A 13,352-nucleotide genomic window follows, 5' to 3' on the forward strand; every position below is an offset into this window, starting at 1 on the left:
TGGGATGTTTTCACCTTTGTTGCCTTCCTGCACACCAGGGCAGGAGACTCCAGGGTTTGGGTGGGAACCCTGCATCCCACAGCCTGAGCCCACGGCGTGGCCAGCCAGTGCCAAAATGTCCCTCTGGGAAAGAGGAACCTCCTCTCTTTCTCTCTTCATCGTCCTCTTCTTCTTCATCATCTTCTCTGCTTTAATGTTGCTCTCCTGGGATGCAGGGCTGGGCGTGGGCTCCCCTGATCCCCCATTCTGGGGCTGCTGCATCCCCCTGGAGCAGATCCACGTCCCCTGGTGCTTCCAGGGCAGGGCTGATCATCACTGCCAGCCTCCCCCTCACTGCAGCCATTGCAACAGCAACTGGTTTTTAATAAAAACCCCAAATCCCCCCATTTTGGCTGCAGCTTGCTGCTCTGTGGCTGGAGGGACTGGTTTTTCCATGGGGACAAGGAGGTGATGGGATGTGGAACAGTCTGGGGTGCTCAGGGACGTGGAAGCCTCTTGTCCCTTTTACAGCATCTTCATGGTGGTCCCCAGAATCCCAGCCCTTCACCCTGCCCCTTTCTTTTTGGGGGGAGAACACAGTGGGATGGGTGGAGAGAACCTCGAGGATTCACTGAGCATTCTTTGGTGTATTTGGGGCAAGAGGATGGCAAGGAACTGGGGTCACCAGCCCTGGGTGTGGTGGCACAATCCTGGCACCACCCCAGTATCCCTGAACCCCCTTTGATCCCCTCAGCTGGACTCAGCCATGCCCTGTGCAGGATTCACCTTTCCAGGGACTCTCAGGGACCTGGCACTGGGCTGTGGCCGGGGGGAAGGAGACCCCAAAGCCCTCTGAGCTGGGGTTTGCCAGCTTGGTCAGGTCTGGTGTTGCAGGAGCTGTTTCCACCCATCTTTTTGGTCTCGTGGTGTTTGCAGAGATGGGGGGAACACGCAGGCAGCGTTTGTGGCTCAGAGCTCAGATATTTGGGATCCTCAGGGCTGGGCAAAATCCCTTGAGGTCTCAGTGAGAGCCTGGCTCAGGGCTTGGCCGCAGTGGTGGCCCAAGGTTTCCCCTCCTGTAGGAGAAGTGAGTTGGTTTGTTTTATTTCTCCTCTCTCTGGCTCTGTCTCTGTCTCTCCTCCTTCTCTCGCTCTTTCTTTCTCTCTTGCATTTTTGTGAATCTAATGATGCACTTATATTGCCCCGCTTTTCCCTTCTCTTCATACCTTACCTACTAAAGGAGGAAATGCCACTTTTTTGGTAAGTGGATGTTAACCAAGAGGGACTTAAAAAAAAAATCATATAATGGAAAAAATAAAAAAAAAAAGGAAGCAGAAAGCAAAGTCTGTGTTGAGTGCTGATGAGGACTTAGCAGTTCCCTGCAGAGTCACAGCTAACAGCTCAATGCGTGTCCCAGGAAGAGCTCAGAGACATTCGTTTATCTCAGTAACGAGGACATTTGTGGAGTTTTGCTTTGTTTTTTTATTTATTTATCTTTATTTTTTAAATTTTATTTGATTTGGATGGTTTTTCTTCTTTCTTTTTTGTTGGTTTCTTTTATGCCTTCTCGCCCCCCCGGCCCCCTCCCCTGCCTTGCCCTCCATTGTCGCTCTGTGCCGTTTTTTCCTCGTTTCTGGATTTGTTTTAAGCCGAAAGCCGTACTATCGATAAAAACTACACGTATCAGAACATATATCTCTATATATGTGCATGCCTCTGTGTGAGCAGACCCCATCACCTCCAGCCCCCTTTGGTTCGACCCTTTCCCCTCGGCTCAGTCTGATTTACTCTCCCCCACCGCCCCACCTTCCCTCCTCTCATCTTTTCTAATTTTTTTCCCCCATTTTCCTTCCTTCGTTTGGGTTTTATCCCCCTTTTCCCTTCCCCTTTCTTGGTCGGGGCGGGCGGGTACCAGGGTTTGCTTTATCCCCTCTCCAGGTGTTTTTTGGGGGGATTGTTTCTTTCCCTTCGAGCTCTCCCTCCCCGACGACTTGGGGCTTTCTTGGATTTATTTCTTTTCCTCCCATCCCACCCCTTCCTTTGGGTTTTTATTACGATTTAAGTTGAGTTCTATTTTTTTGGCGTTTTGCATGCGGAGGTTTGCATGACCCACGTTGTTGAGGGCGAGAGGAAGGTGCAGAGTAGCGTCTGTGTAGCCTGCCTTATGCGATGTGCATTGACGTTGTGATCTGCGCCCCCGGCCCGGCGCCCCCCGTTAAAATCCCCTTTCTCCTTCTTTCTTCTCTTCTTCCTCCTCTCCCTCCTTCTCTCTCTCTCTCCCCCTTTGCCAGAGGCCGGCCTCGGCGTCCCCCTCTCCGCGGGCTCACGGCAGGACGGAGCCGCCGTCCCCCCGCAGCCGGGGGAGCCGCCACGGCGCCCGCAGCCCCCGCTCGCCCTCGCCGGAGCGGGCCAAGCACGGCCACCGGCATCGCTCCCGCAGTGCCTCGCCGCCGTCCCGACACCGCGGCCAGAGCAAGGGGCGGCCCCCGGGCCCTCGGGAGCCGCCACCGCCGCCGCTCAGCCCCGCCGGCTACAGCAGCGACTCGGAGGGCTCGGCCGGCTCCCGTCCGTACCACCCGGCCGCCGGCTCCGACAGGAACCACGGCGCGCACGGCAAGAAGTAAGGGAGACCCCGGGATGGGGTCCTGTCATCTCTGCCAGAGTATGGGAGCTGGGTTTGGGCATCTTAAATCCACCCAGGCAAAGCTCTGAGGAACGGGGCTGGGTTGGGATGCTCGAGGGATGGGAAGAGGGATGGGAAAGGGACAGGAACAGGCATGGCAATGATGGGAATTCGGATGGTGATAGGGAAGGAATGGCTTTGGAGATAGCACACTGTGGGAAGGGTCATCCCTGCAAGGGATGCAGTGCCTGGATGGCAACCTGGGATTACAGCATCCCACAGGATGCAGGATCCCAAGCAAATGAAAACCCTTTACAGTCAGGGGTGTAGCCCAGTCAAAAGCACGTGTCATGTAGATGTTCCTTATGGGAACCTGGGGTCCTGGCTGCTGTGGGGACATCCCTCTAGCCAGGACGAGCTGCGAGGTGGTGCTGGAATCTGCCTTCAAAGGGTGAAGGAGCGGCACCATCGGGGCCGGCCCAACAGCAGCTCGGAGTCGTCAGCCAAGCACTCCCGGCACGCCTCGGAGCGGAGGAAGAGCCCGTCCCGCAGCCCGGGCCAGCGCAGCAGCTCCTGGAGCTCCAGCGGCTCCCTCTCCAAGTCCCGCTCCCGCTCCCGGGAGAAGAGAGCAGCACGCAGCCGCTCCCGCTCGCCCTCGCCGAAAAAGCCAGCCAGCAGGTCAGGCCCGAGGGGACAGCGGCACGGGGACACCGCGGGTGCCAGCAGTGCGCTCGGAGAGCGTCGCGGCTCGGGGTGGTCTCGGGGAGGGGTCGCAAGTCATTGTTGGTCACACCGGAAGCGCCAGCCCCAGGTGGGAGTGTCATCCGTGCAGGGAACTGCTGTCACAGCGTGTCCCTGCGCCCCCACGGGACCCCAGCCCATTCCCTGACCGTCCTCCTCCTCCCCGGGGTGTAGAGAGAAGGACAACGAGCCGCGAACACGTCATGGTGATCCCGATCCCGCCCGCCCTCGGCGCCGCTCCAGGAGCTACTCCCCCATCAGGAAGCGGAGACGTGACTCCCCCAGTTTCATGGAGCCCAGGAGGATCACCAGGTGGGTCTGGCATGTGGCAAAGGCTCTGCCATGGCCACTGCCACATCCTGGGGCTGAGCTCTGCTGCCAGCTGACCCCAAAGGGTGTGGGGGTGGATGGGCAGGTGGATGGAGGGATGGATGATGGATGGATGATGGATGGATGGATGATGGATGGATGGATGGATGGATGGATGGATGGATGGATGGATGGATGGATGGATGGATGGATGGATGGATGATGGATGATGGATGGATGATGGATGGATGGATGGATGGATGATGGATGGATGGATGGATGATGGATGGATGATGGATGGATGGATGATGGATGGATGGATGAATGGATGATGGATGGATGGATGGATGGATGGATGGATGATGGATGGATGGATGGATGATGGATGGATGGATGATGGATGGATGGATGGATGGATGGAGGGACAGATGAGGGATGGATGGATAGATGATGGATGGATGGATTGATGGATGGATGGATGATGAATGGATGGACGGATGGATGGATGATGGAGGGACGGATGAGGGATGGATGATGGATGGATGATGGATGATGGATGATGGATGGATGGATGATGGATGGATGATGGATGGATGGATGGATGGATGGATGGATGGATGGATGATGGAGGGACGGATGAGGGATGGATGATGGATGGATGATGGATGGATGGACGCAGAGATGGACAGCTGCAGCTCTGTGGATGCACAGATAGTCCTGAGGATGACTGTGTGAATCAGCTGGCCCAGACAGATGGGCAACCAGACTGCCTCCAATACCATGACCTTCTGATCTCTTCCTATTTCGGGCATGAAAACAGGAATTAATTTTAATCTGCCTGTGCATATTCCAGCAATAGGCACGTCCACAATCACATCTCTCCTGCCCTCCAAAAGCTGGTTTCTCCTTCTTGGGATCCTATTGCCTCAGGATCCTGAGCTGTAAGACAGGCAATATTTCGTGCCAGACGAAACACTGTGTGCATATGTAGCACCTCGTTAAGATGCAGCACTGGCGGCGGGGCCGTGCCGAGCCGAGATTACCTCCTTCCTGACCTATTTGTCTCTTCCACTATCAGCTGGGAGATCAGAGGGGGCTGGATTTTCAGAAATCAGCTCTGCCTCTCTGTGGGAGGGATTTTGTTTTGCCTGGGCAGGACCGGAGTTGTCAGGAGAGAGGACAGGAGAAAAGACAGGAGGAACACTGCAGAGCCCAAGGGTTAGAGCTCCCCACAGTTCTCCCTGGTGGATGCTCTGGAAAGAGAATGGGCTGAGAAAGCTCCTCCCAGCCCAGCCCAGCCCAGGTGCCACTGTCTGGTTTTCCATCCCTCCTGCTCCATTCTGGTTTTACCAGGATGTCCCCAGGGAGGTGGCAGGGCTCGGCTGGAGAACACAGTCCACGGTCCTTGTGGGGACTGTTCACCCCATCCCCATGACCATCCCTGGGGTGGATGGGGATGGCAGGCCCTGCTCGGTTCGGGGTTCAGGAGCAGCAGAGCCATTTCTGTGAGGATGCTGTGGGGAGGGGACAGCCAGGGAAACACCCCCAGCCCCCCTTGCCTGCCCCATAGCCCAGCCAGAAGCCCCAGGGCTTTTCTTTGCCCTCCTGCCCTGTTCCCAGTTCCCATCACGCCCGTCCACCGTGTGGTCCTACCTCAGTGATGCCAACTTCTCCTTTTCCATTTCATCCCAAGGTCCCTCCCGGAGAGCATCGCCGCCAGCCTGGCTCCCAGGGTAACCTTCCCCTTCCGACTCCTCCTCTTCCTCCTCCTCTTCCTCCTGGACCCCTCTGTGTCTCCTCACAATAGGACACCCTCGGCACCCAGCCACTCTCTGGTCCCACTAACACCAGGCTGGGATAAGGGACAAGGGGCCGACTCCTGATGTCGCTGCCCCCTGTGTCCCCCGACCCCACTGTCCCCACTGTCCCCGTGTCCCTCCTCATCCTCAGGCGCCAGCGGGCCGCAGCTCGCCTCCCGCTAATCCCGAACGTCTCTTTTTCAGCAGCTTTCAATCTTTGGTGTCTGGGAAACACAAAAGCCACATTAACCTGCTCACTTTCTGCCCTCGACGCTGCCTAATCCAGGACTAACACCCCGGGGGAGGGGGCTGGGGAGGAGGAGAGGGATGGATGGATGGATGGATGGATGGATGGATGGATGGATGGATGGAAGGGGAGGTGATGCCGGGTGGCCGCATCCTGACACCCCGCAGCCGCTCTGAGCCCCGCCGCTGGGACGCTTGGCTGCCCTGGGTGGATGCTTGGCCATGCCGGGGGTCCAGCTCCGGACCCCCTTCCCCGAGCACCCTCCGAGGGCCTGACTCAGCTTCCCTTTTCCATTTGCAGCGCTCGCAAGCGTCCCATCCCCTACTACCGGCCCAGCCCCTCGTCCTCCAGCTCGCTGAGCACCTACTCGTACAGCCGGAGCCGCAGCCGCAGCTACGACAGCTACAGCTCCAGCCGCAGCCGCAGCCGGACTCGCAGCCCCCCCAGCCGCTCCCGCAGCCCCAGCCGCAGCCCCAGCTACAACAGCCGCAGCAGCTCGGAGAGCGCCGGCTTCTGAGCCCCCCCGGCACCCGGCCGCAGCCCCCCGACAGCCCAGCTCTGCCCCCTCCATGCCACCGGCGCCCCCAGAAGGGACGGGACCAGCGGGGAGGTGGAAAGGAGCCGGGGGATGCTAAGGATGGACCTGGCAGCGGGGGAAAGCACGGACGGGAGCTCCAATGGGTCCTTGGAACGGCCTGGGAGGGGGTGGTTCCCCCCGCTCCGGGGTGTTTTGGGGTCGGGATGGGGAAGGGGAGGATATCTTCTTATTTCGGGGTGGGGCGGGCGAGCACAGAGCGAGGGAACAAATGCTCTGCAGAGACTTTGGGGCCAGTGGGTGGGGGTGGCTGGGGACACCCCCGGGCCCGCCCTGTGCTTTTTTTTGTTTGGTTTGACTGTTTTTTAGCACAAAAGCATCCCGGAGAGGTGGGCGGGGTGGGGGGCAGGCTCAGCTGGAGGGTGTGATGCCAACCGGAGGTGAGCAAGACGCTGTTTTCCCCAGCGAAGTTGTCCCCAGGATGTCATGGGGGACAGGGGCACTGCAAAACATTTTGGGGTCGCCCCAGACCTGAGCACACACCGAGCCATGGATGAACAAAGCCGGCAGCACCTGCAGTCTCTTCCCAAATGAGGAGATCCAGGGAAAAACTGCTCGTCCCAGCTCAGGAGCCGAACCCACCCCACCCAGTTTGGGGGGGACCGAGCTGTGACCCCCGGGAGGAGGGAGCTGCAGGGCCTGGGGCTGGGCAGGGGCTTTTCCCCTCCTGGGGGTGCATCAGCCACCCTCTGCCATCGGCACGGCCTCTGCTTGCAGCCCCCAGTCCCCTCCTGCTCTGGGGAAACGTGGCTGCTTTTTAAACTGAATTATGGGAAGAGAGAGGCAGGAGGGTCCCGGGCTTGGCCCGCAGCCCGGCTTTTGCAGGATTTTGCTGATTTCCCAAAAAAAAAACCCTGCTCCCCAGGCGCTGAGGACAGTGGTGGCCCCCGGGGCGGTCGGGGTTTAATCCCGGTGGCCCCGCGTTTTCCGGACGGCTGGAGCAGGACAATGGGGATGAGCCTCCCTGGGTGGGAGAGCAGCTGCCTGGATTAACCCGAGGGCCCTGGATGTAAAGCCAGGCTTTGGCCGTCCCGCTTAGCGCTGGTTTCCAGCCAGCCGGGATCGGGAGGATCCTTTGGAGTCCAGCTCAGCCTCGTTAGCCGATGAACCAGAGGGCCCGAGAGAGCAGAGATGGGAGAAAAGGGGCACTTCAGGGTCAGTCTCCCAACCCTGGCATGTCCAGGCTCAGACAGAGGCTGAGGATTCACCAGCCCTTGGAGAAAAATCCCAGGAGCTGGGCAGTGATGGGAGCCAGCCCCTGGGAGTCCCAGCCACCCACTGGCAAAGACACCTGAACAAGCAGAGGTGTTAGAAAAGGGGTGAACAGGTAAGGAGGGGACACACTCGTGGCACTCCCTGCTGGAGCCTGTCCCCACGCGCCAGCCCCGGGCAGGATGGCAGCTCTGGATGCGACTGTGGCAGGAGGGAGACAAAGGGTCCTGCTCTCCTGGAGCCCGGGGAGATGGAGGATGAGTTCCCCCAGCATCCCTACAAACCCTGAGCCACACACTCCGAAAACCATCCCAGCAATTCCAGCTGCTGCCCCACAGCCCCCGTCCCCCCCATCACCCCGTGGGAAGCTCAGACTGACTCTGGACCCCCAACCCTGCTGGGATATGGGGGAATCCCCTGAGAACATCCGAACCCAAGCCAGCAGCGGGGATTTCCCCAGTGGCCGCAGCCCCAGCCCCAGCCCTGCAGCCCCCGTGGGGCCGCGGCTCCCAAAAACCCGAGACCCGACTGCAGCGGCGCCGCGGACCAGCCAGCACATCAGGGAAAAATTCCAGTCTTCCTCTTTTACAGTCTCTGTCTCCTGCCGCGGAGGGAGCCAACTGGAACAAATACTCTGTAGAAATACTTCAGTATTTTCCTGTCGCGCGTGCGCTCTCTCTCTGGGTTGTGAGTACAGCTGTAGATGCCGTGAGCTGGTGCAATTATAATAAATATACAGTATATATTGTAAATGACTCTGCTGGGCACTGAGAGGCTTCTTCCTGCCGGGAGCACGGCAGGGTTGTCCTGCTCCCTCCACCCGGCTCCCTCGGATCCATCCTGCTCTTCCCTCTGGCTCCATGTGGGGGTTTTGTGTCTGATCCCACCTAGGATCCTGCTGTGTGTGTGGAACCCTCTGCATCCTCCTGTAATCCTCCTGGCTCCCTGCATCCTTCCCTGCATCACTCCCACTTGTCTGCCAGCTCCCATCCATCCTGCCTGCATCCCTCCCTGCATCCTTATCTGCATCTCTGCCTGCATCCCTGCATCCCTCCCCTCTCTCCCACATCCCACCATCTCTCCCTACATCCCTCCCATTTGTCTGCATCTCTCCCATCCATTCCATACCTCCCACATCCCTCGCCTGATCCTTCCCATCCTTCCCTGCTCCTCCCCGCGTTCCTCCCACCCCTCCCACTTCCCTGCATCCCTTCTTGCATTCCCACTTGCAACCCTTCCATTCCTCCCTGCATCCCTTCTCTGATCCCTCCCCTCCCTCCCAGCATCCCTCCCTGCATCTTCTTCTGCATCCTTCCCTGGATCCCTTCCATTTCCCTGCATCCCTGCCTGCATCTCTCCCCTCCTTCCCTCCCACATCCCTCTCGTTTCCCCGCATTCCTCCCACTCCCTCTCCTCCGCATTCCCCTGGTCCCCCCGCTCCCCCGGCAGCCGCAGCCCCCACAGGATGCAGCCCCCAGCCCCACATGGGTCACTCACCTCCCCGCAGCCCCTTCCCCCCCACTCCATTCCAGACTCAGCACTGGGCTCTGCCCCAGTAAAGGACACCCCAAATTTCCTGCTGCTGCATCCCCCCACACTCCTGGAAGTCACTAATTCATGCACTGAGTGTGTCAGGGCTCAGCTGCCACGCACCTCCCGTGGTAACCAAGGCAAATCTGGGGGCAGAGGGGAACTGGGCAGAGGTGCTGGGGTCCCAGAGCTGCTAAGCTTGCTAGGCTGGAAAACAGCCCTTCCCAGGATGGGAGCTTGGGTCTGGCCCCAGATGGGAATCCCTTCCTGGGTGCCAGGAGTGTGGAGAGACCTGTTGGACGAGAGGATTCTGCCCCTTCCAGCCCCCCAGTTCCCTCCAGTTCCTCTGCCCCCCCAGAGCCCCCCCTAAACCTCATTATCATCATCAGTCCCCAGTCTCACCGGCCCCCAGCAGGTCCTGTAAGCACCACCAAGCCCTACAGGTCCCATTGGCCCCTGAGGGCCACAGGGACACCCACCCATGGGACTGGAGCAGCCCAGCTTGGTGCTGGGGTTTTCTACCATGGTGCTGAACACTGAGCCACTGGAGTGCCAGAGGGCTGGGGGGCTCCAGAACCTTCTGGCTGGTGGGTGAACACGGGCTGGGGGCCTCCAGAACCTTCTGGCTCATGGGTGAACAGGAGCTGGGGGGCTCTGGAACCTTCTGGCTGGTGGGTGAACACTGGCTGGGGGGCTACAGAAGCTTCTGGCTGGTGGGTGACCAGGAGCTGGGAGGCTCTGGAACCTTCTGGCTGGTGGGTGAACAGGGGCTGGGGGCTCTGGAACTTTCTGGCTGGTGGGTGAACAGGAGCTGGGGGCTCTGGAACTTTCTGGCTGGTGGGTGAACAGGGGCTGGGGGGCTCTGGAACCTTCTGGCTGGCCATGACGCAGTGCAGGTCACTCAGGCCCTCCTGCACTGACTCATCCCCCATTCCCGAGGCGCTGGCCCAGCCCCAGTCCCTTCTCACGCCGCATCCTGGGGATTGTTTTCCGGGCAGGCAGGCGGGAGAGGCCGGGAGCCGCTCCAAGGGCCATCCATCATTCCCAACCAGGCCAAGCCTCTCCGATGAGAGGAGGATGGACATTTCCTTGGCAAGGGGGGGCCCGGAGGCTGCCAGCCCCTCCCGCACACCCTCCCACTGCGGCTGCGTGTGGCCGCCCCAACCCCGGACAAGTTTCTCGTCCCTTCCCCGGGGCTGCCGCAATTTCCATTAATAGCCAGCTGAACAGCCTGGCTAAAAATAACCCCGGGCCCTCTTCATAAGGCCCGGCCGCCGCCCCCCCGGCAGCCACCACGCCATGGCCGAGCGCCGCGTCCCCTTCACCTTCCTGCGCAGCCCCAGCTGGGACCCGTTCCGCGACTGGTACCATGGCAGCCGCCTCTTCGACCAGTCCTTCGGGATGCCCCACATCCCCGAGGATTGGTACAAGTGGCCCAGCGGCAGCGCCTGGCCGGGATATTTCCGCCTGCTGCCCCGGGAGAGCGCCCTGATGCCGGCGCCCGGCTCGCCCTTCGGGCAGGCGCTGACCCGGCAGCTCAGCAGCGGCATCTCCGAGATCCGCCAGACCGCCGACAGCTGGAAGGTCACCCTGGACGTCAACCACTTCGCACCTGAGGAGCTGGTGGTCAAGACCAAGGATAATATCGTGGAGATCACCGGTGGGTGCTGGGCTGGGGCTCTGTGCGGGGATGGGGCAGCTGCGGCCCCACGGCTTGCTGGGGGGAAAAGGGTGGAGTGAGGGATGGGAAAGTAGGAGAGGAGGGAAGAGGAAAAGGGGAGAGAGAAAATCAAGGCACAGAGCGCTACAGCTCAGTCTCAGGGGGCACTCAGAGAGCCCCTAGCCCCATACATTGACCCCTGTTCTGGAAGGACACAGGGAGGGACCCCCTGGCTGGAGCCCGGGGGTGACAGGGGGTATCACAAGCCCCACAGTCCCTGCAGTGCCCCACAGCACACTGGGGACCGTGACAAAGCCCAGATCTGTGGCACGAGGCCAGGATGTGCTTCCTGCTGGGTGAGGGGGTCTGCAAGGAATGGGGATAATTCCCCAGCCAGATGAGTTCAGGGTGCAGCCCCAGGGAGAGGGGGGTGCTCAATCTCCAGCCCTGCAGGATCTGTGGCCAGCTGGGACCCTTTGGCCACCTCCATCTCCTGGCACTGCTGGGGGCACTTTCCTCTGCTTAAATTTGGGGGATGCACCCGGAGTGGCCCTGCAGACCCTGGTCCCCCGTGTTGCTCCAGGCTGATATTATGGCAAAAGCCCCAGGATGGGCAGAATCAGCTCCTCACAAGTGTTGGGGTGGGGCAGGAAGGTTCCCTCCCAGCCAGTCCCTTCCAACCATCGAGTGGTTTTGTTTCCTTCCAGGCAAACACGAGGAGAAGCAGGATGAACACGGCTTCATCTCCAGGTGCTTCACCCGAAAATACACGTAAGTACCAGGGGGGAGACACCTGATGCAGCCCCCTGATGTCTTTGGGGACATTTTCCCACCCACCCGCTCCCTCCAAAGCCCACCGGCCAAACCGGGAATGCTATCAGCCAAACTGGGAGTGGGAGAAGCAGCAATTTGGGGCTGAGCATTGCATCCCCTGGGTCGGTTCTGCCCCCTTACCTCTCCCTCCCCTTCCCTCCCAGCCTTCCCCCTGGCGTCGAAGCCACGGCCGTGCGGTCCTCGCTGTCTCCCGATGGAATGCTGACGGTGGAGGCCCCCCTGCCCAAACCTGCCATCCAGTCTGCCGAAATCACCATCCCCGTCACCGTGGAGAGCCAAGCCAAGGAGCCGGCCAAGAAGTAGGCGGCACCGAGGAGGAGGAGACTGAGGAGGAGGAGGAGGAGGAAGAGGAGAAGGCGCTGCTGTCCCCCCGCCCCCAGCTGTCCCCTCACACCCACCCCCTTTTTACTGTTGATTTTGTACTCGCCCTGCCACTGAGTGCCTTGAATAAATGTGAAGGAAACGACAGAATCAGCCAGAATAAAAGCTGGTGAAAGAAACCTGTCCTTGTGCTGTGTCTGCTCCCTGGCACCACCATTCCTGCTGGGAGCTGCACCGGGACCAGAGCACCAGGACGGGGCTGCCTGGGGCCAGAGGGGCCAGCAGAAAACTGTCCCCGAGCCCTGCCCTGCCCTTGGGGTCTGTAACCCTGGGCTCCACATCCCAAGTCCTCACAACCTGGGCTCAGCATCCTCGGGTCACACCCTGAGTCTCCCTATCCTGGATATCCCACACCTGGGGCTCCCATATCTCAGCTCTCCATATCCACCTCCAGCATCCTGGGGGTTTACATCCCAGATCTCCAGCATCTCTGGTGTTCACATGCCAGGTCTCCAACACCTCTGGTTCAGCACCCCAGCTTTCCACAACCTGGGTCTCCTACATCCCCGGTGTTTCCAATCCCAGATCTCAGCACAGTGAGTCTCCTCATCCCTGCTCTCCCACACTCAGGGGTCTCCACATGCCCTGTCAGAATTTTTGGGAGACCTCAGCCCGGTGTCACCACCCTGGGATGCAGCATGCCTGAAAAACAGCTACACAAATACCCCCTTCAGGTCAGAGGGCAAACAGGGCCTTGCTTCATGGGCAAGAACCCATCCCAGCAGTCCTGTCCCCCACGGCTTCCCCTTCCTTCCACCCCATTGTCCGAGGGGCTGGGCGGGGGGATTCAGCTCAGGGGGATTCAGCTCAGGGGGTTTCAGATCAGGGGGTTCAGCTCAGGGGTTAAAGCCTGGGGGGCTGAAGGGGGGTGAGTTGTGGTCCCGGTGCCATTTGGCCCCAGCTGGCCCCGTGTCCCCTGTGTCCTCCATGCCCCCGGGTCCCTGGGCAGGACTGGCCCTACATGGACGAGGTCAGGCCCATGTCCCCCGATGTTCCCTGATCTATCAAATCCCACTAATCCCCCCTGAGTCATCCCGCTGGCAGACGGTGACCTGGGAGGAATCCTGCAGCTGCGAGGCTCCTCTCGGAGCTCGGGGGGCTCCACGTGCCCCCTGCCCCCGCCCCTCTGCCCAGCAGCCCCGGCTGTGATGAGTTGGGCAGATCTCAGATCGATTCCTGATCCCGGTGATCAATTCCTGCTGCCGGGGGTCATGCCTGTGCTTGGGGGGGTTCCCGTGTGTGTGTGATCGGGGTGTGAGGTTTTTGCAGCTTCCAGGGGAAGAAGCCCCCGCGGAGCATCCCCGGCTCCCTCCCCTCTCCTGCGGGGCTTTCGCTTCCCTAAAAGCGCCGAGCCGGGGGTGGAGGCTGGGGCAGCCCCCAGGGAGGGGGTCGGGGTGTCCCTCCCGGTGTGGGGGTGCTCGGGGTGTCCCTCCCGGTGTGGG

At 60.3% G+C, this 13,352-nt stretch overlaps 2 protein-coding genes across 2 annotated transcripts in view; both read left to right on the top strand.

The window, feature by feature from the left end:
* The window catches only part of SRRM3 (serine/arginine repetitive matrix 3), a 28,906-nt gene extending 20,646 nt beyond the window's left edge, over positions 1–8,260 (top strand). The window contains exons 12-15 of the mRNA XM_033078178.1: positions 2,271–2,599; positions 3,053–3,280; positions 3,518–3,655; positions 5,999–8,260. Of these exons, the coding sequence (XP_032934069.1) occupies positions 2,271–2,599; positions 3,053–3,280; positions 3,518–3,655; positions 5,999–6,215 (912 nt within the window). The 3' untranslated portion in view covers positions 6,216–8,260. The remainder of the gene's footprint in view (positions 1–2,270; positions 2,600–3,052; positions 3,281–3,517; positions 3,656–5,998) is intronic.
* Positions 8,261–9,898: 1,638 nt separating this feature from the next.
* On the top strand, positions 9,899–12,029 carry HSPB1 (heat shock protein family B (small) member 1). Its single transcript, XM_033078216.2, has 3 exons — positions 9,899–10,695; positions 11,403–11,466; positions 11,673–12,029. Exons 1-3 carry the CDS (start codon positions 10,335–10,337, stop codon positions 11,830–11,832), a joined length of 585 nt encoding a protein of 194 aa, XP_032934107.1. The 5' UTR covers positions 9,899–10,334; the 3' UTR covers positions 11,833–12,029.
* Positions 12,030–13,352: the final 1,323 nt, after the last annotated feature.

Source organism: Catharus ustulatus, chromosome 22, assembly GCF_009819885.2.
Source record: "Catharus ustulatus isolate bCatUst1 chromosome 22, bCatUst1.pri.v2, whole genome shotgun sequence".
Lineage (NCBI taxonomy): Eukaryota > Metazoa > Chordata > Aves > Passeriformes > Turdidae > Catharus > Catharus ustulatus.

What these genes read in the sequence shown, in the direction of transcription:
- HSPB1 (XM_033078216.2), top strand. Translation starts at nt 10,335, where the DNA reads ATGGCCGAGCGCCGCGTCCCCTTCACCTTCCTGCGCAGCCCCAGCTGG. An exon ending in TAATATCGTGGAGATCACCG is followed by an intron (nt 10,696 to 11,402) that starts GTGGGTGCTGGG and finishes GTTTCCTTCCAG; the next exon opens with GCAAACACGAGGAGAAGCAG. An exon ending in TGCTTCACCCGAAAATACAC is followed by an intron (nt 11,467 to 11,672) that starts GTAAGTACCAGG and finishes CTTCCCTCCCAG; the next exon opens with CCTTCCCCCTGGCGTCGAAG.